Source organism: Lissotriton helveticus, chromosome 4_1 (genome assembly GCF_964261635.1).
Source record: "Lissotriton helveticus chromosome 4_1, aLisHel1.1, whole genome shotgun sequence".
Lineage (NCBI taxonomy): Eukaryota > Metazoa > Chordata > Amphibia > Caudata > Salamandridae > Lissotriton > Lissotriton helveticus.
Window position 1 is genome coordinate 1,619,092,396 of NC_136063.1, and position 27,910 is coordinate 1,619,120,305.

Sequence of the window (27,910 nt, forward strand, 5' to 3'; positions counted from 1 at the left end):
TTCAGAAACTGTAACGACCTCACTCTTGCTTGGGGAGTTCAACCTCATTACATTAAATGTAGAAAATCTAACTATCTTCATGATCCCTCTACAAATGCTGTCATATGTGGGAACCATCCAGTTCTTAAGTTCATGCTTTGAACTATTCCCATGGTCCTTGCTTTATAAGAAGTCACATTAGCATGACCACCTCGCTCCATGTCATTACGGTCAGTTTCCAGTCCTCATCTTTTGTGGTAAATCCTTATATAGTCTGGGTTTTGTAGTTTTAGTTTGAATCTATTGATCTAATTAGACCCAAACACCACTTAGAAATGCTTTGAAGGTGAAATCCAAGGACTGGAAAGATTGTTAACAATAACATTGGGTGAACTCCTTACCCTAAGTCAGGACAGTTCTTCCCCTGGAATCTGAATGAAGAGCTGAAGTTCTACAGTCTCGAGTTCACCAGCGATACATCCAACGATTAGTAGATTTGTGTCCATTTAACTCATCTTCTTGGTGAGCGCTGTTTGTCTGGAGCTGATTTACCGGTAATGTCCAAAAATAGGTGTTGTATGTCTTTGGTGGTGACCTGGACCTGCTTGTTAACCTTCGTCTGACCTGGTACCGCTCCATCAGCATTCATTTCCTCCTATTGAGACACGTATCTCTCCTTGGTTGTGCTCAACAGTTCACCTTTTCAGCCATCTGCCCTAACACACCGGGACATCACTCACAGGGGCAGCATTTCTGGTGATTCACATGCACCTAACTGTCACTGGGAACATACTCCATGATCAGGGCTAGCCGTCTCAATAGAGGTACATGGTTATTTTATCAAGCTTCATTATAGTACTAGAGTCCATTTCAAAAAATACTTTTTTACTTACATTTCCTGAGGATGATTGTCCGCACCAAAAGCATTCAGGTAAGAATACCCTTTTCTATGTACGTAACAATGTTTAGGTTGAGCCTAAGGGCAGCGTGCATGCGCTGCTCGCTCTGCGTGGCATGCTGTATTAGGGTATGCACTGGAAGCCCCACCCACTCTCTTCCAATATTTGTCATTAGCTTGCGTCATTGTCCTTCGTAAGTTCTGGCTTCTGATTCGTGAATAGGCTTCTTAGTCCTTAGTACTGACTTGTCTGCTTTTGTAACCTTCCATGGCGACTGGCCCCATAGGCTTTAATTTTAGCCTGTCAGCACAATTTTCTTAAACTGCTTCAGGCAGGACACAATTTCCCACAATGCTTTTTAGCAGCTCGTCGTGCTGTAACTTTTAAATATACTCTACACCTACATGTGAAAATGATACTTCCCTTTTTTGTGCTTGAAACACAAATACCAAAGTGAAGGTACCTGTTTAGAATTGAGAAGTGAAATCTCCCAAAATTACTTTCATTGCACTTGCACCAGTATTGTATTCTCCTGCTGTCAATTATATAGTTTTGATTTGAGGCCTAAGTGCTTATTTTCGTTCTTTATTTGTTACTTGTGTGTCCGATGCTTTATAAAATAAACACTGCAAGAAGTTGCAAAAATGTTACTTGGCTGGTTTAAAACAGGGAGGAGTGAGAAGAATGTTGTTTACAGTGGAACTAAATGCAGGTATTTCATTATTCAGATCCTGGGGGAGTTAGAGGCGACTATAACAAAACAAGCATTTGCAATGCAGTAGGTCTCGCATTTACGAAATGTTAAGCTATTGGCATTGTAAATTACAATGCCATTTGTTTATCTGTTTTCAAAACTAACACATAGATAAAAGGTTTGTCATTTACCATGCCAATAGCTGAAAGTTTCGCAAACGCGAGACCTATTGCATTGCAAATGCTTGTATTTGTAGTTTCTTGTACTGTGTTTTTTTACCTCCTTTCAGCCTCGACGATTTTTACAGATAATGGCTGCGGTTGCTGCAGAATTTCCTCAGACAGGGTGTTCGTATTTTCCATTCTTGGATAACTGGCTCATCAAATTGGATTCCCATGGAGATAGCAAATATCTTATATTTAACTTGCAGCGTATCCAGACTGAGAGAAATCTTGTTCCACTCTGTTGCATGGAGTACATTGCAGAACTGCAGGCTTTAAACAAAAGTCAACAAATAGTAGTAGGCATCATTTCCTTGGAAACTGTAAGGCAGGACTGAAGCCATGGAGAGTCCCTGTTGTACTTACACAATTTATTCATTTGATTGGATGAGGGCTACGTTGTAAGATTGATGCTGTCTCAAATTGCAGTAACAAGTCACTTTTGAACCATAAGCATGGAATCAAAGAACTTTATTTGATTAAAAAAAGTATAATTATAAAAGCAGAACATACATATCATACGTATACACAACTTAGAGATTAAAATGGCCAAAATATAATAGGACTGCGTATTTTAAAACCACATAGCAGCAGAATATTGTTAAAAACAATTAATAATATAAAAAGAAAATAAGTGTTGCTGCTAAAAACTACAAGTAAGACACTGAGTTGCAGAGAGACCTAAAGGATAAGAACAGTTCAGTGAAGCAGCTATCAATTGTCTATAGTCAGTATCGACTCGTCGTGATCGCATTCCATAGTTCTGCAGGGTAAGAGAACACAGGTTTTATACAGTCACCTGTGCACTTCCTCGAGATTGTTACCGGGCCTGCAATTTGCTTGTTAAATTTGCGATATGCACCGTGAATAAAGATTGTGACGTTTATGTTTAAAGCAGTGTTCTCTGGTTCAATGCCGCAATGATTGCCTGTCTACAGGACCGGACTCCAAATCTGTTCCACTCTGGCCTCAGTTCTGGTCTGCGCTGGGCAAGCAATGCAGGACAGAGGCATCCAACATTCTTCACGGGCTCCACCAAGTCCCCGCAACCCCTGCACTGGAGCTCATCTGATGTGCGACGCCATAAGCATGGTGTTTGGTGATCACTGTAGTTTCTTGAAATCTGAAAGCAATTATGCAAGAGAAAAGCATGTTATTGTTTTACTTACTTATTAATGTTATTTTCTTTTGACAGATATAATCGACAATTGTAAGTTCGTTACAGAAGAATGTCGGAAGAAGGTAACTTTTTTTCTGTACAAAGCAAATTACATTTTCAACATTGTGTGAAACTTCACAATACATACAGTCACGATTACAACAAAAATGGATTTTAAAAATAGGCTTTATTCATAAATGTGTATTTTATACCTGTTCATAGACATTATAGTTCTGACAGTGGCCTCTTTTAGAAAGGTTTCCAAATTCATTGATCAATGTATTAAACCTCATGGACTCCGGTTTTATCCAAGTGCCAAGGTCAATAAAATAAGTACCATTGAGTTTAGTAACATTACTCATCTGTCATTCACCATCACTATTCCTTTGGGTGTGCAATTATACTTTACACATACAAATAGTTTTGTTAGGCTTTAATAGTGTTGTATTGTGCATGACATTAACATATGTTCAGTGTTACCCAGACCAAGACCTTGTAGTCTACAAAAGTGTGGAATGCAACCTCAATCATTTGCAACTGTAGCAGGTTCAATCTAATATGTATGATCAATTGTTGAGACTTGTGATCAGGAAGCTCTGCCAAAAAGAATCTGTATTTACATTGTCTGTACACAAAGAGTCATATGCATCTGCAATAGGATACTTGCGGAGACCTTACCTTCTTCTTTGTGAAGTGCCTTACTTTCAGCTTGGGCCCAGCATAATGTGACCGAGCACCAGGATTCCAATGTGGGAGCTAACGATTCCTTCCAGCGGGATGTGATCATGCATTTTGCCAACAGGAGGCCTAAGGCTATATAGCGGACAGTGGCTCTATGGCGTTTTGGGTGTTTGACCAGTCCCAGTGCACTGGATTCCCATGTAGTTGGGATTGGCACTCCAGTATAGTTTGCCAAAGCCTGGAACACTTGGCTCCAGTAAGTCGATAAGGATGATTAAATTTGTTGCATGCTGTTTATATGCCAGATTGAAAAGAATTCTATTTATTTCCTTCATATAACATTTTCAATTATAGTTTATGCACATTAGAATGTAGCCTAATTTTATTAGGAAAGGTTTATGAATTAGTCTTAGAGCATGGTAGCGATGTTGAAGAGGGTAATGCAAAGCTCTTTTCTTTACAACTTTGTTAATAAAATGCTAGACTTCATATTTTTTTGAAACTTTCACAAAGTTTGAGAAGTTTAAAAAAATCAAAAATTGGCAGGAAGAGTCTGCTAGGTATAGCATGCCTGGGAAGGAAATATTAGGGGAAAAAAAACACTTTGCAGCAGAATTCTCCTGAAGAAAATCTTTTTAGTTAATGTAGGTCGAACATTTCTGAAATCGTTAAAATCTGCATGCTGCATGACACATGAAGTTACTACCTTCATCTGACTTAAAAGAAATTGTTTAAAACTTCACCCAGCTCTGATTTTTACCTCTCTCACAAATGCCATGCATTAGTCATAACCTGAACACGTCCTCAAATACCTACCCCAGGAAATGTCACTTAGTCATGACAGTTGCTTTAACTTTGCCCAATTAGGGGTTGAAAAGAGCTTCTGGAATACTTTTACTAACATGTAATGAATGTAATACAGGCAGTACATAGAAGGTTTCCTTGTTATCCTACACAGAAGAAACTTCTTAAGGCCCAAACTAATACTGCAAAGTAGCTCGCAATGATTCTGGTTCATAATCTCTCATTAAGCCGCCATCAATTGTTAAAATTGATCATGAGCTTTTTTTTTTTAGTTAACTCAGGCCTTAGTTGCTACAGATGTTTATCATTGTTCAACTTTCCAATCAATCGTATTACCTAGATATTGAGGATTAGTAAGTAGTTCGGTGCAAGGCCAAATACACACATTCTGACGCACAAGAAGTGTGTAATGTGTGCCTATCTCCGGAGCACATATGTATGGCTTGCACATTGTTCACAAATAAAAAGACACTTTGGACCTGTAGGGATCGATGCCTATCCCACCCTCCATGGAACTGACTGCCAAAGCGGAGTTCTTGCACGACAGCGACGTGGAAAGCGAAGCAAGTAGTTCGGTATGAGGTGGGGTGGTCATTGCCAGCACCCACTATGTCACTTTCGATTCATCCTCTGGGGAAGAACCCACTCAGGCGCATGAAGAGGGGCCCACATCACCGAGACTGATCCCTGTATCTGGGCCGATGTCCAAGACGACACCACGTACCGATAGTACTGATAGTACTGTCAACCCCCTTGTAAAGACGATCTTACACTAACTCTCACCACCTCTGCCATGCCATGGTACGCCATGATGCGCCACAGCCCTCGGGCTCAGGCTGACACCAGGAGCAAACGTTCTTGATCCCAATTGGGCAACAAGGCCACCGCGTGGGAATGGCTCTGGCACAATGCTAGCACCGAAACACAAGTTGACACCGACTGAGCCACCGGCAGATACATCAACACTGAAGGATGCCAAGCAGGTTGTGACCCCAATAAAATCATAGGATCCGTAGAAATGCTAGAGTACCTCGGAATTGAAACTGTCCTAGTTCAGATGACTGTAACAACATGAACACTCTTCTGGCCAGAAGAAAAGTCTCACCTCTGATGTTCCAAAGCCACACAAAGTTTCTGAGGACAGACCACTGGCTCCAAAGAAACAAAAGACTCGAACACAAAGAGCGAGTGAAGGACAAGGCATTGTCTTTTAAGAAAATGCCAAGCAACAGACTCCGGATCAATCCTTTCCACAGACTCCACCAAAAATATTGCCACAATAACACAGGGCCACAACCCAATGACTTACAACCCCCAGATCACCACAAACACTCTTGCCCTGTCCACAAGAGGAAGAAGAGGGGGATAAACAGGACACAGATTCCCAAGTAACACAGGATACCGACAATACACTTGACCCATGGTATGAATATGATGTGGCCCTGCCTGACCCAGAGATGGAGCCGTTAATACCTACTAAGGCGTCACCTCCAGATGACAAATCCTGATACCACAATGTCATCCAAAGAGCATGCCACAAGCTCCCCATGTGAAATGCAGAGCAGCCAACTGGCTTCCTAGTGGTAGAACTTTAGCACACAGCGTGCACTATTCAATATCTGCCAATGATAGGATCCATACTGAACATATCCACAGACATCTTAAAGAATCCAGTCAAATTCAGGGTCCTAACTCCTCGCGTAGAGAAGAAATACAGGCCATCTCCAACTGACCCTATTTACATACCGGGACATCCCCCAGCAGATTTCTTTATTTTCACCACTGCCAAGAAAAGAGCTGCAGCACAAGGAGAGGCACCTCCTCCTTACAAAGAAAGTTAAAGAATTGATACAGCAGGCAAAAGGGTAGCATCATGTCATACAAATCACTGGAAGATCGCCAATTCAGTCAGCCTACTCTCCCAATACAATGTAGCTGTCTGGGGTGAAATACTATATCTGATGCAACATCTCCCAGATGAATACAGAAAAACGAGGGGAGGCAGAAATCAAATGCAACAATCAAACGTGCATTAGACAGAAGTGGCACTGCTCCTAGGTGCAGCAGCACATTCTTAATGTCCCACTTGTTGGGGAAAACCTTTTTGGACCTGCTTTGAACACACAGAGAAAATAAAGGAGGACACTGACACATCCATATCCATGGGTGCCTTACAGACAATGCCTCAAAAGCAACTGCCCTTTTGACAGAGGCAAGGGGCAGCAAAAGCCTCTACCCCAGAAACACCACATATCAGTGTTAGCAACAGCAGTATCATGGAGGCTACAAAAACAGGAGTAGAGGTAGAGGTAACCCCAACAAGAGTACCTCCACACCACCAAGTAAATGTCTTACCCACCTGTGTCCCCGAGCACAAAACGCCTGTCGGGAGGAGTCTACAACCATTCCACCAGTTGTGACTAAACATCACAGCAGACCAATGGGTACTACAAATAACCAGGCAAGGATATTTCCTAGAACTAACTCAACAGCCACCAAATTTCCCGCCCAATGGTAGATGTTAAATCCACAACATCTACATCTCCTAAAGGAAGGCGTTACTACTAAAAGAGGCCATAGAACTAGTCCCACTCAAACTTCAAAACAAAGGAGTCTACTCCCTTTATTTACCTGTACTAATGAAAGATGGCTCACTACAGTCCATGCTGGACCTGCGACCACTCAATCGGTACGTACTATCCAAACACTTCCATACGGTCACATTGCAAGGTGTAATGCCACTACTGCAAGAGGGTGACTTCATGACTGCATTACAGCTAAAGGATGCTTACTTCCACATTCCAATCCACCCAGCACACAACAAATACCTATGATTTGTGGTAAGTGGACGTCCTTATCAACTCAATGGGCTACCATTTGGGGTAACAACTGCCTCAAGGGTGTTTACAAAATGCTGAGCAGTAGTAGTAGCAAAATTACGAAGGGAAAACATACATGGCTTTCCCTATCTAGACGACTGGCTGATCAAGAGTCCAAACAAAGCCAAATGTCTAATAGACACTCAAAACACAATCAACCTTCTTCACCAATTTGGCTTTACTATCAATGCAACAAAATTTCATCTCCATCCACTCCAGGTATAACTAGGAGTGATACTCAGTTCAGTATCGGGAAACAGCTTACCCCAATCTGCAAAAGGTTTGCAATCTCCAGAACCAACTGGGTCTTTTTCAGCCACATCATCACTTACCAGTCAAAACAGTGATGCACCTACTAGTGAGTGCATCATGCATTGCGATAGTGCCACATTCATGTCTATACATGAGACCTCTTCAAGAGTATTTAGCATCGCAATGGTCACAAGCGGGGGGAGGGCACTGAAGATCTAGTGTTGGTTTCTGACAAGGTCCATTGGTCACTACAATGGTGGAACACCTCAAACATACTGAAGGGAAGAGCCTACAAGGACCCAATCCTGTAGGTGAGCATAACAACCGATGCATCACTCAAGGAATGGGATGCTGATATGAAAGGCATTGTGGTTCATGGGCATTGGACCTCACAACAACAGACATACACATCAACATACTGAAGCTTCTAGCAATCTATGTCTCTCAAAGCGTTCCTAACAAATATTGCCGGGAAAAATGTCCTACTATGAACAGACACTATGACTGCAATGTATTACATTCTGAAACCGGGGGAGGGGGGGAATGGGGGGGGGGGGTTGTTTCATTCCATACAACTGTCACAATTAGCGTAGACCATATGGAATTGGGCATACAAATATAAAATCATCCTCCTGGAACAATACATGCCAGGGCAGCAAAACTCCATTGCGGACCTGCTCAGCAGGACACAACAACAAATTCACGAGTGGGAAATACACATTCCCTTACTGCACCAATATTTCCACCAGTGAGGAACCCCCACAGTAGACCTGTTTACCCCTGCCAAAAACTCAAAATGCCGAAGCTTCGCATCCAAATATCCAATGTGGATCCAAAGGAAATGCTCTATTGATGAACTGGTCAGGGATATTTGCTTACGCTTTTTCCCCTCTCCCACTCATTCGATAACATGGTCTCAGACAGACTTTGACACTTATACTGATTGCTCCCACATGGGCTTGAAAGCCATTGTGCACAGCACTCCTAGAGCTATCCCTAGTACATCACGAGAAGCTACCTAACTATCCACCCGTCTTACTCACAGCGGGGGCAGGGTGACACATCCCAATATACAGCAGCTCAATTTTGCAGTCTGGCTCCTGATGTCATAGAGTTTGAATACCTAAATCTAACTCCAGAATGCATGACTATTCTAAAAGAGACCAGAAGATCAACCACAAGGGCTTGCTTTGCAGCTAAATGGAATCCTTACAGTGGGACAACTGGGAGGAGGTATTACTATCATACTTAGAGCTGAGCACAAGGTCAAATTTGAGCAAGTACGCCCTTCCTGGAGCTGGAACCATGACGTTTTCCATCAAGTTCAAGAACAAGGGTTCCTTTCCAGGTCTGCTCCTCTATAGGCCACCAGGGCCTAAGTTGTCTTTTATTCAGGGCTTACTCGCCCTCCTGGAGTCCTGCATAGATACCCCTTCTTTCACTATACTTGATGACTTTAACTATCCCCTAGAGCTTCTCACTGGCCCCGAAACTGCAAAACTTCTAAACAATCTAGAGAGCCATGGTCTATCTCAGATAGTAATGGGCCCTACACATAATGCGCTACACACTCTGGATGGTATTTTCACCAACCACACCGCAATTGAGATTGATAGAATATTGCCGCTTACCTGGACAGACCACTGGGCAATATTTTTTAATCTCCCTGTTGAGCTCACCCTGATCTCCTCAGTAAGGCGTCCACACCCCATCCTCACACGGTCCTGGCGGAATATCTACCCTGGCGCCCTCAACAACCTGCTGGCAAAAAAATGTACCAGTGCTAGCATCTAACTCCAACACTGATGCGGACAAATATGATAACTCAGTCAGATCTGCCATAGACCAACTGGCTCCTTTAAGATCGGCCCCTGACAGAGACACAAAGTCAGTGCGCCTTGGTATTCCTTGGAGCTAAAAACTTTAAAATCTAAATGTAGGCGCAGTGAACATGATAGCAGGCTGGACTACAGCACTGAGGTTAAAAATAACTATAATAGATACTGAGTACAAAGCGGGTGTTATTATAGCCAAACCTATGTGATCAAATGGCCTCGTTCTTCCAATCGAAAGTCCAAACTATTTACTGGGAACTGGAAAGTTTGGACTCCGCTCCACAAAACCACTTTTACAGGATACGGAGGAGGGATCAGTAGCCCCCAATCTCCTGACCAGCTTCTCGCTACTGACACCAGACTCTGTGAATGATCTCATACTGACCGCCAAGTCTGGCTCGCCTGAGGACCCATGCCCACCGAATATCATTCACGGGGTCTCAGAAGTAATCAGCACAATACTCACCCCCCTCCTAAACACTACCATAAAGTCTGGGACTTTTCCATCAGTTTGGCAAAAAGCATGCGTTAGACCCATTCTAAAGAAACCCTCCTTGGACCCAGGGGACGTCACAAGCTATCGGCCAATCTCCTGCCTGCCGCTCCCGGCTAAGGTGTTGGAGAAAGCTATAAATCTCAAACTGAATCTTTTTATAAACTCCAATAATGTGCTCGATAGCACACAATATGGCTTCCGCTTAGATCATTCCACTGAATCTGTACTGGTCATAGCCCCAGAGGAAGTCTGCTGGCAAATTGACAGGGGTGGCAGGGCCATCCTGATCCTACTTGACCTGTCAGCTTTGTTCGACACAGTCAGTCACTCAGTTCTAACTCAACGGCTGAAGGCAAGTGGGATCCGAGACCGCTCACTGGCCCTCATCACCTCCTTCCTGTCAGACAGAGAACATAAGGTCAACTGGTAGAATCTTAAATCGGACACATTTCATCTCCTTTGTGGAGTCCCTCTGGGGTCAGTGCTTTCACCCACTCTACTCAACATATATGTGACTCCACTGGCCAAACTAGTTAAAGACCACAGCTTCTCGCTTGTGTCTTACGCCGATGACACACAAATCATAATTTCCATAGCTTCCAGTGAAGTTAGATTCCATAGCTGCCTCAACTACTTGAAACTAAACACGCAGATGACTGAAGTCATGGAGTTCGGTACTGGCTCACCCATCTGGAACTCTGCTTTGTGGCCGGCAACAGCAGGAGCCTGTCCTACACAAGCGGTTAAAGTAAGAAACCTGATCGTTGTTTGTGACACACAGCTCAGCTTCTCAGGTCAGATTAACCAGGTTAACTCAGCCAGCTGATTTCACACTAAAGATGCTGTGAAAGATCCTACTGTTTCTTCCAATGGAATTGAGGAAAACAGTGGTGGTAGCACTTGTTCTGTCCCGGATTGACTACTGTAATGCCCTCTACTTTGAGGTTGATAAACGGCAGTTAACTAAACTGCAATCTAAACAGATTGCTGCAGCCCATACCTTATTGCATATCCCTAAATTCAATTACATATCCGGGCCCATCAGGAACCTTCACTGAATATATGACGTTACATTGCGGTGTTTACACCGCGATACCTTTACAACGCAGGCATTTCCACGCAAGTCGTTACAACGACTTGTGCTGGAGGGCTCTTGACTTGGGAATAGTATGATTTACTATTTCAACTCCAGTCTACGTACAGTAGGGAAGGTGTTGGGATAGTATCTCATACTATTCCTTAGGTTAGAGCGCCATCCAGCACAAGTCATTGTAATGACTTGCGTTGTAATACCCACGTTGTAAAGGTATTGCGATGCAAACCCCGTGATGTAATCGATGTTTCCCACCTTCACTGGCTTCCAGACAAAGAGCGCATAGAATTCAAGGCACTGTGTGTGATTCTTAAAACTTTGTATGTAGGCAGTTCAACGGTTTACCATAAAATATTCCAATGGTACACCCCTAGACGCTCACTAAGATCAGTCATTCAGGCACTGGTAAATGTCCCTAAAATTAAGAAAGCCAAATGGGGAGGTAGATGACTCTCTTATCTAGCTCCCAAACTCTGGAACAAGCTGCCTCCACACTTCAGTTCACAGCCAGTTTGGTCGAAATTCCGAGGCCTACTGAAGACCTGCCTCTTTACCACTTGATAACGATCGGACTTTCCGGGCTTCACGTCTTCTCCTTTGCTCTCTCCAGTGCCAAGACACCTCGGCCTTCGAGCGCTTTATAAACTTACTTACTTAAACATTAACCCTTCTTCACCAACAGTACAACTAATCTGTTGCTTGTTAACACTTAAAGACACATTTGGCTTATACTACACCTACAAAACAGAAAACACCAATTGCTTTTCCGTACTCCTGTCGTTATAGCCTTCATGGAGGTATTAAAACTAGTTATTCCACCATTTACACCTCCAGTACCCATGTGCAACCTCAACATTGTCTTTCCACACGACTTATGGGGCCACCATTTGGACAACTACATTACTGTCAAATACAATTTTCAACATGGAAGGTGGCCTTCCTTGTAGCAATAACATTGCTAAGAAGGGTTAGCAAAATAGATGCGCTCACTGTGGAAGAACCATATTTCCAAATGTTCCCAGACAAAGTGCATTTACGCACAAACCCTAAGTTCTTACCTAAAGTTATATCTCCTTTCCATTTAAATCAAAGTAACAGTTTACTTTCCAAAACCAGAGACAGCCGCAGAGTGTGCTTTACATACACTTGATGTTAAACTGGCACTTATATACTGCTTTGAATGTACAAACCCCTAAGGAAAACACAACAACTATTTGTATCATTTTCAAATCCACATAAAGAGAAGGCTATTTCAAAATCAGGAGTAGCAAGATGGCACTGCTTTACAACCTATGCATAGCATGTGTATCTGCATCCAACACATGCCACAAAATGGAGTAGGTTACTTACCATGTAAGCATCTATTCTTAGTGTGTAGTGCTCCAGATTCGCATGCACCCTCTCGCCTCCCTGGTAGGTATTGGATGGTGAAAAAAATACACACAGATGCAGCATGTTCAACAGAAAATGCTAAGTTAGCAGACTATTTCCTCACTCGATATATGGCAAGGAGGAAAAAACATTATCTAACAAAGGAGTCGTTGAACAATCACAATACCTCGAGGAGGAGGAGAAACAACGCACAATGCCGATCATGAAACTTCCTCAAGGAAAAACAACTTGCAGATTCGGGAACCAACACTAGATGGTAAGAGTATGCATAGCATGTGAATTTGCAGCACTACAGGCTACAAATAGATGCATACTACTTACACTCAGTGTGGCCTGGACAGCCTGACTCCTCTCAGTAAACGGCAGACCCGGGGATATTCCCCTACCGAGATGCAATTATACGGTACATGCCCACAGAGAGCGCTGACCTGACCGTGTTAACCCCTTCGACGCTCATGACGAGCTGGGCTCGTCATGAGGTAGCCTCCTCGCACGCTCATGACGAGCCCAGCTCGTCATGAAACATGCGGTTTTAAAAATCTCAGCACAGGAGCAGAATTCCGCTAGCGCGCATGCGGTTAATAGTCAGATAGGCCAGCCTGTCCTGAGACAGAAAGAAAATTAAGCACATGCACTAGATCTGCCTCCACGGGATCCGGATTCCGTCCCATACACCAGTGGGACAAGAGATCTCACGCAGAGCCATACTGCTTATTGGTAGAGTCAGCCCAGGACCTAAGTATAAGGAGGGAAGCGTGTTCCGATCAGCCTGAGATACCCAAGCATCTCCTGTTATCTGCCACGCCATCAGGCGAAACAGGCTGCTCACCACCAGTGGGTGCAAGTTGCACTTGGCATCCATCAGAATGTTCGGACTCCGGGGAAGTAGGATTGGAGAAGCCGTAGAAAGTTCCAGAAGAACTGAAAAGCAGGCTTGCGAACTCCAAAATGGGGTCAATCAGGCCAGTGACGCCCTCTGTTTCCTGAGCTGTGCTGTCGACCTGGTTATCATTGTGAAGAGGGGAACTGCATATCACCGGAACTGCGTCTAATTCTGCATGAAGGCATCCGTCACCAATGCATGAAGATCTGGTCTCCAACTGAAGAACCATGGCAATTGGTGATCGAGCCGGGATGCAAAGAGGTACACCAACAGGGGCCCCACCTGCCCATGATCCTCTGGAATAAGAGCCTATCCAGCTTCCAAGTGCTGTAATCCTTGAGATATTGCAAATTCCAATCTGCTGTGTGATTGAGTCTGCGGGGAACATATTCCGCTGTGACTAAAATTCTGTTATCGAGGCGGAAGTGCCAGAAATGCTTGGTGAGGCCTGCCAAGACTCTTGATCTTGTACCTTCGAGGCGGTTGATGTATTGAACTGCGGTGATATTGTCCATCTTTAGTAGGATGCAGCAGGACACTCTGTCCCTTGGGAGCGAATTCACCACAAAGGAGCCTACGAGAATTCTAAGCAGTTGATGTGCAACCTGTTTTCCTGTTCCGAACACGGACCTCCCTCCAGTGGTAAAGGCGCCACAGGACACTCCCTGCCAGATCAGCTCATGTCCGATTTGATCACCACGTCTGGAACGGAGCCGAAAACGGCTCTTCCATTTCACCCTACCATGTGATACTTCCACCAAGCAAGTTTTGCTCTGATGTCACCAGACAACCAAACCTTTGCTGTGTAAGAGAGGTCTTTTCATAAATAAGGCACTTTCAGATGTTAAAGGGCATGGGGAATTGCCTGTATAGAGAAATCTAATAGTCCCACTATCCTGGCCAGATGTCAGAGGGAGACCTATTCCTGGCTTAAGGTACGACGTAGCTCTTTCCGGATGAGGGCTACCTTGTTGTGAGGGAGCTTGAGCTGTGTCGACGAGGGAACTTAAGAAGCGTATGGATTTTGAGGGAGTGAACTGAAAATTCTATTGTTGATATTGAAGCCAAGATCCTGTAACAGAGAGCATGTCATCTTCCAGTGTTATAGCAAGAAGGAAGGATCCTGGTTCAGTAACAGGATGTTGTCCAGGTAGGTGATCAACTGGACTCCCCTGGACTGTAGAACTCAGTGATCGATTTCAGCACCTTGGTGAAACACCAAGGAGCAGAAGAAAGGGTACAGCCACAAACTTGTACACCTGGCATGCCCAATGGAACTATAAGAACCTGTTATGTGGAGGGAATATGGAAATTGTGAAGTAGGCATCCTTGAGATCTATTCTCGTCAACCCATCGCCTGGAAGTAAAATGTCCCCTAAGATATTGGGTGCCTCCATCTTAAAATGGGGGTATATCACCTAACTGTTGAACTACGGCAAGTTTATCACAGACGCAGTCCCTGGTCTTTCTTTTCAACTAGGAAAAGATTGCTGGGCAGCCCAAGGCTGAGGGTACAAATGCTCCTTTCTCTAAGAGGGAATTGATTTTCTGAGATATTAGAAGGGAGTCCTCCCCTGAGAACATCATAGGTCTTGGTCTGTGTTGTTGTATTGGTGTTCCATATAACTATTTGAAAGCTGGAAATGGTCTGTAACACCCATGCATCCCCTGTATCCTCCCGTCCTCCCTCTTTTGGGTAGGGAGAAAGGGTCCTACTTACCTGAGACTCCACTGGGGCGTTGGTAGCACAACGGATGGTTCCTCTCACGGCTCTTCTACGACTTCCCCCTCTGGTTGGGAAGAAGCCTCCCAAAAAGCTTCTTTTCTTGGAACAGGGATTTCCGTTGTCTTGGAATCTTTGGGAGGCTGGGGAATAGGGATGTACTGAACAGCACCGCCTTCCTTTTCCATCCCTGCCTGAGCCTTTTTTCATTGATTATTGGGCCTTGTCCAAAGAAGAAAAGGTTGTAACTTCTTTGCCAAATGACTCCCTGAAGATTCCACCCTTTGCCACGGCTCCAGCCTCTGAGGTGGCCAGTTCGCCCTATTTGGGGCCAATCTTTATCATCAAGGACTGTTGCCTCTCCATTGAGAGAGTGCAGTTGGCTTTTCCTAAGAAACATAAGACATGCTGTACTCATCTTGACAGAAAGGGGAAATTATGTTTACAGTGTCTTTTGCCTCCTCCGCCATGCCCAAAAAGTTTAGTTAGAGGTTTTAGGGCATCCAACAACCTGTCCTGGTAATTTCTCCAGGAGCAATCAATCCCTTTTTTGGGTTCCTTGATAAACTTTGCAATGAAAGTGGACATCTTGTCATCAATTTCCGGCATTAGGGCAACCTCACTGTCAAGACTGTCTGGGGCATTCCGCCCATTGGTGGCCCTACCATCTTTGTCCATTGGCTTCCGTATGCATGTAACAACTCTGTCTGTCGGAACTCACTATGCAAATCGTGGGTGGTAAATGTTCTCCTGGTTTAGCATGCCTTCTGGTTCTGCTGACCCCTTGGCACTTATATGAGGAGAAAGTGAACCTAACCTGGGACGTTTAGGGGCCTGTTCCAGCCACCAAGGTCTACTGGGCCCTGGTTCATCAGATTTGAGATCATAACAATCAGGGTCCACGAGTACTTGCCATCAATGGTATTGGGCAGATGATTGTCGTCGATGGGGGTAGATCCAGGCACAACGGGGTCTAATATGTGGCTTGCTCTGCGTTTCAGGAACGCCAGCCTAAGCCGCTCTAAGGTGTCTGAAGGAGGGGATGATAACTCTGTAGCTGGATCCAGCACTGTAGGGAACCCATGAGGTTCTAGTGGCCGCCAGGGGCTAGGGTCATCCCCTAACGGGGGGTTCACACTGCGCTGGGCAGCAATCGTAATTTGCTGAGGGTTTCTAGCACTGCAGGCATGGACCTCTGCAGAGATGCACCAATCGCATTGTCAAATTCCTCATATTGAGGAAATTGTATGGGGCCTTCTGCAGTCTCTGTTAGAGAGTCCTCCCTCAAAGTTCCTTCCATAGTACTCGGGAACAGAGTATGATTATACGGGCAAGCTGTGGAATTGGAGGCTCAATCTCTGTAATTCACTTGTAACACCCTAAAATACTGCGGCCCTGGGTGCTCCCCAGGCCGTAGAGGCCGGTAAAGCACCTGATGCTTTTGGTGGAAGGGAGGAAAAGGCGCTTATTTATTTATTTATTAAGTTTGTAGAGCGCGGTAGCTACCCAAAAACGGTTTCCCAGCGCTGGACGGATAAGTGCAGGTAATAGCTTATTTATACCGATAGACAGAGCTTATTGGTTAAATAGCCAGGTCTTAAGAGATCTGCGGAAGCATGTGTAGATGGTTTCTTCGCGGATGTCGGGGGGGGAGAGAGTTCCATTGCAGTGGACCGAGGTAGGAAAAAGATCTCCCACCCATCCTGGAGAGTTTGACTCTGGGTACAGTGAAATTGCCATGAGTTGTAGACCGTAGATGGCGAGTGGGAGTATAGGGATGGATAAGGGATTGTAAGCACTGTGGAGCCATGCAGATTTTGATTTTCAACATATAGCACAGGGTTTTGAATTTGATACGACTCTCAACCCTGACCCAATGTAGGTCGCAGAGGTAGCCGGAGATGGGAGAGGCTTTGGGAATCCTGCACAGTAGTCTTGCGGCAGAGTTCTGAGCCAGCTGCAGTAGTCTGATCACTGCCTTGTTAGGGCCCAGATAGAGGACATTACCGTAATCCAGCCGAGATGTTATAAGGGCATGGACCACTGATCTCTGGGTGTCGCCTGGCAGCATCCAGATTATTCTCCTAAGGCATTTCAAGATGGTGAAACAGACGGCAGAGACCTTGACTGTCTGTTGGTGCATGGTTAGGGAATCGTCGATAGTAACTCCCAGGTTACGGACGTGTCTGGAAGGCAGCGGGAGGGTGCCCATCTCGGCAGGCCAGTTTGACGGGCCCCACAGGTCTTTCTTTTTACCGAGAATCAGGACTTTTCGCCATTCAGTTTGAGAAGGTTACAGTTCATCCATGTAGCAATTTTCCCTAAGCCTGACTGAAGGAGAGATGTCAAACCAGGGTCCGTGCTCGAAAGGGAAAAGGTGATCTGGGAATCATCGGCGTAAGTAAATAGGGTTAGGCCAGCTTGTTCGGCAATGTGTGCTAAAGGCCTGACGTGTAAATTAAAAAGCAGAGGACTAAGAATAAATCCTTGGGGTACCCCATAAGGTTTAGAGTGAAAATTAGAATTGGCCGTGGCAGAAAAGATTTGGAAGATGCGGTTGGCTAGAAAAGAGGAGATCCAGTTCAATGCTGGGCCACAAATGCCTAGCGAGCTTAGTGTGTTGATGAGTATGGCATGGGAGATCGTGTCGAGCGCCGCGCTGAGGTCGAGCAGTATAAGCGTGGCTGTGTCTCCTCATCCTATCAAGGTGGTGTCTCAGCTTCTCCGTGACACCCAGCAGTGTGGTTTCAGTGGAAAATCCGGTTCTAAAGCCGGATTGAGAAGGGTGAAGGATATTATTAGATTCGATGAATTGAGAGAGATGGGAATGGATGTGTCTCTCAAGAATTTTGGAGAAGGCTGGCAGAAGAGAAATTGGATGGTAGTTGGAGAGAACACTCGGGTCGGCTGTGGACTTTTTCAGGAGAGGGATCACCATGGCGTGCTTCCAATGTGCAGGGACTGTGGATTCGAGCAGAAAGTAATTTAGCGCTTTTAGAATAATGGACAGATGAAGGTTGTCAAGCTGTTTTAATAATGGGATTGGAAGAGGGTCCATCGGGGAACCGGATTTTAATTTCCCTAAAATAGTTTTCAGGGAGTCTAAGTTGAGAAGCGGCCAAGCATCCAAATGTGAGCTAGTGTGGGGTGGATTAGTTTGGAAAAGATCGGGCGTGGTGAGAGACGGGATAATTGAATGTGACTGCGGGGTTTTGTCGAAGTGTGATTTTAGCGATTTCTATGTAGATTTTTTCAATTTTGTGCGTGAAGAATTGTGCAAGCTCTTCGCACTGGTTATTGTTGAGGGGCAGCGGTTTCGCAGTGGTCTCAGAGCCAGCAAGCTCTTTGACCAGCCCAAAGAGAGTTCTAGAACAGTTAGCAGCCTCAGAGATTATTGTGGAGACAAACCTGGCCCTAGCAGAGTTGCAGACATTGTGGTAGAGCTTTTTAGCCTTCTTGTAGACGTCTTTGGAGTCAGGAGTACAGTCTTTCCTCCATCTCCGTTCCAAGCGTTTACATTTAGATTTCTCGGCATTTAGGAATTCGTTAAACCAAGGAGCTGGAGTGCGGTGGTTCATACATTTTTTGTGAGTAAGGGAGAGACAAGAGTTTATAGCATCTGAAAGCCAGTTGCCTACATTTCTGGTCAGCACTTCAACGCTAGAATCGGATGAGGGTGATTGGAGCATAGGAGCTTGTTTAAAGCGTTCACATCCAACTTTTTCCAATCTCTTTTGGGAATTTTAAGAGACGAGAGGGAAAGGGTAGGGGTGGCAAGGGGGGCAAAACTGAATTTAGATAAAAAGTGGTCAGACTAAGGGCACTGCAGGGGCACAATTGATGTGCGGAAAGATAGGGTCAAGAAGATGGCCAGCTGTGGGAGTGGGACCCACATTTAAGAGGTTAATGTTTAGGACAGCTAGTTCGGAAATAAAATTGCTGCACAGAGTTACAGGGGTCATCTAGATGGATATTGAAATCACCTAAGACAGAGAAATGTTTGGAGTTCATGAGAAAAGGGGTTACTTGGTTGGGAAAAGATGAAGCCCAGGCGGAGGGGGGTCCTGGAGGGCGATAGAGTAAAAGACCAGAGAATGTGAAATTGGGGTTTAGGAATAGTTTAAATAGGGCGGCTTCACAGTATGTAAAATCTAACTGATCAAATTTACATTGGAGATGATTTTTAAAAATAATGGCTATACCACCCCCCGTTTTATTGGCTCTGTCCTTCCTGACAATAGCGTAGTTGGAAGTTAGAGCTGCAGCAACGTCTAGACCAGCACTCTCGTGGAGCCAGGTCTTCGTACGGAATAGGGCGTCTGGTTGTTTCTCTGAAAGAAGGTCAAAGATATCCCTTTTGTGCTTGAGTAGTGTGCAGCAGTTAAGACTGAAGAAGGTGAAATCATTAGTGGACTGGGTTGACGAAAAGCGGTTGGGTCTAGTCTGTGGCGGGGAAGGGAGATGGGGTAGTGAGGAGACTGGGGAGAAATTGCAGTGGGGGCATCCTGTATTGGTTGTGCTTTCAGTTTGGAGTCGAGTGCAATTTTGCTTAGTTGGAGGGTGAAGAGCTAGAAGTTGAGTAGAGGAAAAACGATCCGTTGAGATTGTTTTTGAGCAGGGGTCGTGGCCCCTGGCCCCGTTCGGGCGCAGACGGGCTTGCCTTTGGCACGCGTTTGGCGCGTCCGCTGCGCATGAGGAATGGCATTGTCTTCAAGTAGAGGGAAGCTCTAGGTCATATCGCCTCCACCGAGCCCCGTCAGCTGCGAGCAATTGAAGGAATGAGCACACACCCTCCACAACAATCAGGGTAGAAGTCCTGTGGTGGACCGAGGTGAGAGTGCAATTTACATTAAAAATACTGGTGAAAAAGATAAAAGCAATGGTGGGCTAAAACAGATTAAAAGTGTGAGACAAAGGTTTCTCTTATTTTTAAAAGTTGCGTTAGCGCTGGGTTTTGACCTTCAACAAAGACTCACGTAGAGTAAACAAATCCTGTCACTGCGCGCTTACTATTCCCAGCGTATTGCTCATGTTCAGAAAGAACACGCTTACACTGTGGTTCTACCAAGCTAATAATTGCAGCATTTGGAAGAAATTGATCAAAGCGTTGTGAGAACGGTGTGCATGCTCGCGCTCTGACAGACATCTCATGTCATCTGGAGTGCGAGCATCTCTGCGAGAACAGCACCTATAGTGGCACTGAACATCAACCGCACTCTGCCGGCCGAACCACAGGAAACTGGAGCGCGTAGGACCAGCCCTTGCAAAACAGAAAGTGTCTCCGTGCACACTGGCCGTGCGACGGCCCGTCTGGAGTAAGTCTGATCTGAAACGCTTTAGCAAGCAAGATCCCAGCGGCTCTGCCGTGGAGAAGAGCAGGCCGGAGTCTGCTGGAAAACACTCACATGTCCAACATGACGCGCTAGTTACCTAAGAAAACAAGCATTGAAAAGGCAATAGGTCCTGCCTTTGATTAAGTTAAAGCCATTTGCTTTGCTAATGGTATTGTGTAGCAAAGCAAATGGCTTTAACTTAATGAAAGGCGAGACCCATTGCATTTTTAATGCTTGTTTACTAATTGCTGCTTGGAAAATGTAGTTTTTATTTTATTTTTATTACTACTGTAAAGGTTTTTGTCAAGTGAGCTGTCTGGCAATCATTCTGAAACAAAAGGCTGTAATATGTGAGTTAATCCTCCAAAGCAACACAAAAGTGCAATACATGTTTTCAGTCTAATCTGATTCTGAGGCATTGGCTGTGTAAACAGTTTATCTGTACAATTAATACTGGCCAAATCAGGATTTTGATTGTTGGTAATCTGAAAGGACAATGCCTGCCTGCAACCCCCTCCACCCCCCCCCCCTTTACACTTCGGAACAAACCTGGAATCCGTTTACCTGCATAATCATCGATTGTTCGACTAAAGCTCCTCCAGCTAACGGAAAGAAAATATCATTCCATTGATAATACTTAAGCTATGTCGCGGAAGGGGTGCAAGGTTAGGTGGCAACTTTAATTTATCATCCATTTTAGTTCAAAGCTCGATGTGTTGCTCGACGTGCTCTGGTTTTTGTGAATTTACCAGACAGCATGTAGCATGGAAATGTCATATACTTTGTTTTTTGGCAAATTCAACACAAAAAAACTGTCATTGTTAAAACTACCATGTGGATTGGAGGCGGTGGTGGGAGTTTCCAAAGAAAATCACTTTATTGCACGGCACCACATTTGCTTGGTTTTTTTCCACACTGTCTGCTATATGATAACCGTAAAGCATAAACGGGGCAGCCAATGGCACATACAACGAGTAACTAGAATTATTTAGGAGATACAAAATAATAACAAACTGTTACTATATAATGTGCCATAGTGTTATGTGCTCCTTGGCCCCTGTGAATTCCATAGGAGTGAGCACGTGAAAAATAAATCAGCTTTTTCAAAGCCTTTTCTCCTGAACTGCTGACCTGTGAAATGTATGCTTGAGGAAGGGGTAATCGCGCGTAATTTAAAAGCAAGGTCTGTCACAGGCTTCGTGTATGACGAAAGAGACCATTACACTGTTCCCCGACCAGCGTAGGATACTCTCTCAACCTCTCTCTGCCAATCTCCCCTTCCGCACCTCCTCAATTCCGAACAGGCGTTCACGGATCACTCATGACAAACCAACTCTCCCCTTTTTCCCCGAACTATCCACCACTTCTTGTCCAACGCTATTTCAGGCCCCTCAGTCTCACTGCCTCTGAACCCCACACTTCTTCTAGTGTGGAGTTGAACATTTTGTCCTCCCATTATCTCTCTGCCCGTCTTTCCACCTCACCTTCCTCAGCACTTCTCCTGCTAGGAATGGCACCTCAAGCGCTTAGAGTTCTGTTGAAAATGGATGCCAGAAGGACCCAAAGGTGGCAGCAAGAACAGTCACAAAGAGGGCAGGTTTAGAACTCCGTGGGGGGACGTCCCTTCCGGCAGCTGAGAAAACACCAATGTAGCCGGAGCTCAGTATTAGAACGCTGCATCCAAGCAATTTTAATGTCAATGTCACTTCCGGCTCAGGAGTTATTGTACAACATTTTGTTAAAAAAAACGTTATTAGTATTTAGGTAAATATTAAATATATATGCATATATGCGGTAGTGGCAACCGACAGCCGCTAACACAAATTTGATGCTTAGTAATTGTATGAGTGAGTAGCTAATGAAGGTCTCGTTTTAGTTTTCATTGTGGTATTCGTGGATTTAGTTTTGCCGCAATTAAGAACACCACGAGTACCAGAACGTAAGGGAAAAAATAAGCAATATAAGCATGGAATATGAAATCACGGAAAACGGAAGAACTCTTCAAATATAAATTTGAGAGTGGAAATTGGCATTAAATAGTAAAACAGTAAGGACTTGAAGATATTATTAACTAATTAAACAGATCCTCTCCAAAAACCACACAAATGGAAATAGAATCTTGAACGGCTACAACAGTATTCCTTCCGTTATGTAGGCGCAACTTGTTTTGTGCTTCTTTTGCTATAGAGAGGGTCGGTCGTTTGCAACAGGCTTGGACTCTGACAGCAGCTGCGCTGACGTGTTTTTGGCTCTTTTACCGGCGTCAGTCACACAAGGTTCCCCTTGGTTTCTAGCTTTCTAGCAGTGGCATAATATTAGAACCTTCTTGTTTCTGTACTCCCATTCCCTATTAGAGTTCCTGTGTTTCCTCTTCTTGATACTTTGCAATGGTCACCTCAGGCTTTTCATGGCCCTGCCGCGGTTGCATGCACTGGACCCCAGCACCGCCTCCTCACCTGTCACCTGTGGACCCGTACTGAAGCTACTTAACCCCCGGCACAACGTGCGGCTGCACAGCCACGACGTCAGATATGGATCAGGTACGGGGGAATCACAAACGTGCGGAATGGGATACCATTTATATGTATATATAGTACTTACTACCCCTGACGAGGCGTTGTAACATTCTCTGGACTCTGTCCATTAAAAGTGAGAACTAACGGTAGAAATAGTAGGAAGGAATGCAAATAAGTTGTGGTGAAAGAGAACCAGCGCGGTCCCGAAAATGAAAGAGGACCGCTCTGCAGCCTGAGCTTGGGGATCTCTTGTCTTTATGGGGCCATGTGTCTCTAATTAGAAACACATGGCGCCATAAAGATAAGAAAGTGATTTGCGACAGCAGCAAAGCAGGCAACCCAGTCCGGCTCGGAGGCGAAAGGGCGTCAACCAAAAACCCTCATTTCCAATGGCAGGCCACCGTTTAGAATAAACGGTGACGCCAGCCAATGGAAATGAGGGGCGGGGCTTCAAGCCCTCTTCTCAAACTCCTCGTTCACAATAAATTTTGCCGAGCAGTGCTTTGCACTGCAACGCCACGCAAGACCTAAACACAGGCACGCTATAACGTTTGCTAGGCCGAATTGAAAACTCCCACAACATTCCAATTGGATATAATACATTTGAGTATAATAATATTCACAATGAAGAACACGTGTCTGACTGCTGAGCAGTCAAGAAAGAGCAAGTTCTGTTACTTGGGGATGTTATTATATAGAGACTGAGGGATGTGATTGGCGGTCTGAAAAATGTACACTTGGACTCAGAGTGGTAGCCCTTCATCGTGACAAAGAATACTAAAGCAGCTCAAATGTATCAAACTAATTAAAAAAACATTATATACATTTATATTTAAAAAATATATTATATACACTTAAAAAAATTAAGATATTGAAACATAAAGACACAATATTCTTATCTTCCATGTTCTGTCCCACAATATTCTTGATATCACAATATTTTTGAAACAATATTTTTACTTAATACTGTGCCCAGACAGTTTGGCACTTCTATCAGGATATTGAAACTGGGCAGATAGCTCTGTATGCTCCTTGTTCACTAAGGCTCTACTGCTGTTGTAGTACACCGCAGAATTGGAAAAAGGTGAAGGAAATGTTCATTTAGGAACAGGTGGAATCAAAATTGTTAGGTTTCTGAGTAGAAGAGTATATGTAGAAGTGTGTAAAACATGTTGTTGCTGGATGGTTGTTAACATGTCTTTCCAAATGTTTGATCTTTTTAAGGAAAGAACCTTGGTCTCCTTATTTCAGAATTACTTTATAGTCTGTTTTGATCTTGAGTCACTGGGCTGTTATAGAGACTGAGGTATATATTTAGTTTGTAAAAATATCTTTTCAGATGTTTAGAACTGCTGCATTATGTGGAAGAATGGTGGATACTTGCAATCTGAAACTGTTCTCTGTATGCAAATATGAGTACTATACTCGTGGTTTGCCTTCAGGTTATTGGAGACATGTTTTCTTAAGCTGGTCACCAATCTACTGCTGAGCTGTCTCCTTTTTAATCAGCATAAGATATTCTGTAGCCAGTTTATATAGAATCACACTCATCCAGACATGATCCCACAAAGCTATATAATGTTGGGTTCATCAAATCAAATTACAGACTGTATGATCTTAACGTGTTAATGGTAACATTTGTTGATAAAGTTGGGCGAAAGGTGCAGGTGGTTTGCAATTGAATTGCCACTGGACTTACGACAAAATGGTAGTAGCGGTGACGTTGATGTAGTTGAATCTATTGTCAAAATGGTTCTACAGTTGGATTCATGGTAAGCTGTGTGCACACTCTTCTAGATTATGAAAATATTTGTATAGATTGTGATAAACGACACAGAGACCAGTAAGAGCTGCACCCACTATGTGATTTGTTTCTGTTATGTGTTTCATGTTATCCTTTTCTTCCTTTCTAGTTATATAAACTCAGAGACACCTATTATGCCATTGAAATTGACCCCAGCCTTACCATTGCAGAGAAGTATCCATACATAGTTGAATGGTAAGTGCTTAGATTCTGATACCATATTGAAATTCTGATCGTTGTTCATTGCATAAAGAATACAAAGTTCCTTAACTGGAACATTAAAGCTTAAACCATTTAGGAAACACTTGTGTAGGAAAGTATGATCTGCTTTCATGGTCACCCCCACTTTTTGCTGGTGTCATTCTGTTTTTCTGACTAGTCTGACTGGGATCCTACTAATCAGCACCCCAGTCACTGTGCTCTCTCCCTAAATTGGACTGTGGTAAGTACTTTGTACCTTCCTAATCCGCTACTAGTATGTGGTACTAAGGTACCCTGGGCATAGCTACACCAGGGTTCTCCCATGGGCTGCAGCATGTATTAAGCCACCCATTACAGACCACTCAAACTGTGACTACATGCTTGTATCTGAGGTCACTACACTTAAAACCTATGTGACCCCTAAGGTAGGCATTTCAGTCTTGCTGGCAAGGTGCTTGGTTATAAGCGTGATGGTGCCCTGCATGAGCAGGACTCCCCCTACAAACCTAGGAGTCGATTCTCCCGGCTTTGTAAGTGCCGTCAGCCATTTTATACATGTAGTGGACATCAAGTCAATTACGAGATGTCTAACTATACATTGGCTGCACCGAAACCAGTCATGTTTGGTATAAAACATGTTGGAATCCTACCCCAACACTGATTCCACTGTTGGATGTAGTATCCCATGTACTGGAGACCCCCTGTATTTTCGGTACCGCCTTTCAGGTTCTAATAGCAAGCTAGTGCTGCTGCCGACCACAGACACGATTCTACCCTGAGTAGAGGAAGGTACACCAAGAGGTTTCCTGTCACGGAGAGGTGTGACCCCCTCACAGACCGGTCTTGATGTATTGGGCTGGGGTGAGGGCACTTGCCAGCACCACCAGACTGCTTTGAATGGCACATTTGGTGCCCTCTTATTTTTTTGGGTTGTTTTTTGCAGAGTTTTATATTACGCAAACTAGACCCAAATCCGAATCTGGTATCAGAGCGCTTTACATAGCACCAGTTACGTTACATTAGGACACACATTCATTTTTGTTAGGCACGGGGAGACTAAGTGATTTGCCCAGAATCACAGGAGGTTTTAGCGTCATTACAGAGACTCGAACCCAGTTCCCCAGGTCCGAGGTCGAGTGCCCTAGCCCTTAGGCCATTCTCCAGTTGGAACCAGTTCAGGGAGCCATTGGCTCCCGCTCTGGCACAAAACTGGACAAAGGACATGGGAGTATCCTCTCCTCTGTCCAGCCTCTCCTCTGGGAGGGACCCCTGAATTGTCCCAACCCTTTCCTTTGGGTACTTAGGGGAATACCTGTCGGTGGTTATTCAGATTTGTCATGGGTCAAGATTCAGATGCAAAACCACTTCATCTTCAACCGTCTGGGCACGTTGGATTTTGCATTGGGAACCGAGATTGCATCTTGAAGATTCCTGCTGCTTCTTGTCGTGTCATCCTGCCAGTCTTCTGCGTCTTCTGGGCCTGTGCTCCATCCAGGTTCTTCTCCAGGCCTGTGGGCATCAGACACCTAAAGAAATCTCCCTTGGAGTGAAGGAGTCACTTCCCTGCATCTGCAGGCACCGCAACTAATCTGACCGGTCTGCTGCTCCTGACGTCCTACGGACTGCAAGAGGTTCAGCAGCACAGATGGTGGTTCTGCAACTCCCTCGAGGCCTGCACTGTCTTCTCAACAAGTTTGAAGCCAGTATCCCTCGTCGGAACCGCTGGAGCAGTACCCCTGTGCACCGCGTCAGCTTATCGTTGCCAAGGCTTGTTGACTCTCTTCTCCAGAGATCTTCGGGCTCCAAGAAGCTCAAGCCTCCAGCATCTCCTGTTACCAAGATCTTCATCCTCACCGCATCCTCTGCACTGTGGCCTTGCATTCTTGGTGAGCTGCTCGAGGTCCTCTTGCGACTCCTGTGCCTTCGGCCTGTGGGTCCTGTTGAGGGTCTTCTTTGGCTCCAGTGGGCTACCCTGCATGCTTGGGGCCATCTCTGACTCTCCTGTGTTTGTTGAGTTCCTTGGACCTTGCTGGTCCAGACACAGCACCTCCTTTGTTTTCCTTGTGTGTTGCTGCTACCAAGGCTGCTTGGTGCTCCCACCGGACACCAACCTCCTGGCTCTCGACTTACGATGTGGGACAGCTGATGAACGGCTCCTGGTCTTCCACAGCGTCTCTTAGTCCTCACAGCTGCAGCGACAAGGTCACCGTCCACTCTCCTGCATGTTCGTTCATCGGTGGGCATTGGTCTTCTGTGCCTGCTGGCCACTCTTGAATGGCATAGACTCTGTCCCCTCTGAATGCAGGTATTCCTCTTCAAGAGTTCACCCTTGGATGTCACTGACTCTTTCACCTTCTTCACTGCAGTCTTCCATTGTGGTCTACGGCGGTTTCCGACGTCCCTTCACACCTATGCACCCTGCTTCCCTGGTGTAGGTATCTTGGTTCCTGGGATATCCACGGGTGGGGTGACTTTCCAACCTTCCATCTTCCCACGGGGTTGATTCAGGGTCCTCTGGGAAGGGGCCTTCTTCTTGAAAACTGCAACTGGGACTTCCCCATTGACTTGTATGGAGCATGTGGTCGTGTTTCCACTCTGCACACGGCCTCTCTGGGGTTCCTGGGTACTTACCTTGGGTCCCAGCTCTTCTAAGTCTTCTGGGTCCAGTTTTGACTTTGGTCGCATTCCACTTTATTAGTATATGGTTTGGTCTCGCCCTGGAGACCACTGTGTATTTGTGCTACTTACCTGTTCTACTGTAGTAGTATTGTGCGTATTCTGATATCTCCAAGTAGGAGATATACCAATGTGTTAGTGAGTGTTTATAATAAATACATATTGTTATAACTACACTGTGTGGTTCTTTTTCTATTAACCTACACTATATGATTTGTACTGGTAAAACAAGCTGCTGTACACTTTTTCTGAACTAAGCCTGTAGGCTGCTCTCCACAACTGCCACTTAGAGAGCTTTCTATGGTTGTCTAAGACCACTAAAGTCACCGTAATGTTTGTTTGGATTAGTGCAGGGTGCTTCACTTAAATAAGTGTGTACCATATACTAAG

At 44.8% G+C, this 27,910-nt stretch overlaps 1 protein-coding gene across 5 annotated transcripts in view; it reads left to right on the forward strand.

Annotated features, from left to right (window-relative positions):
- Window positions 1-27,910, forward strand: part of NT5C3A (5'-nucleotidase, cytosolic IIIA) — a 373,159-nt gene that overhangs the window by 252,418 nt on the left and 92,831 nt on the right. For all 5 annotated transcript variants that reach the window (XM_078688239.1, XM_078688237.1, XM_078688241.1 and 2 more), the window contains 2 exons: window positions 2,989-3,035; window positions 24,753-24,838. In XM_078688239.1, coding sequence (XP_078544365.1) covers window positions 2,989-3,035; window positions 24,753-24,838 — 133 coding nt within the window. The remainder of the gene's footprint in view (window positions 1-2,988; window positions 3,036-24,752; window positions 24,839-27,910) is intronic.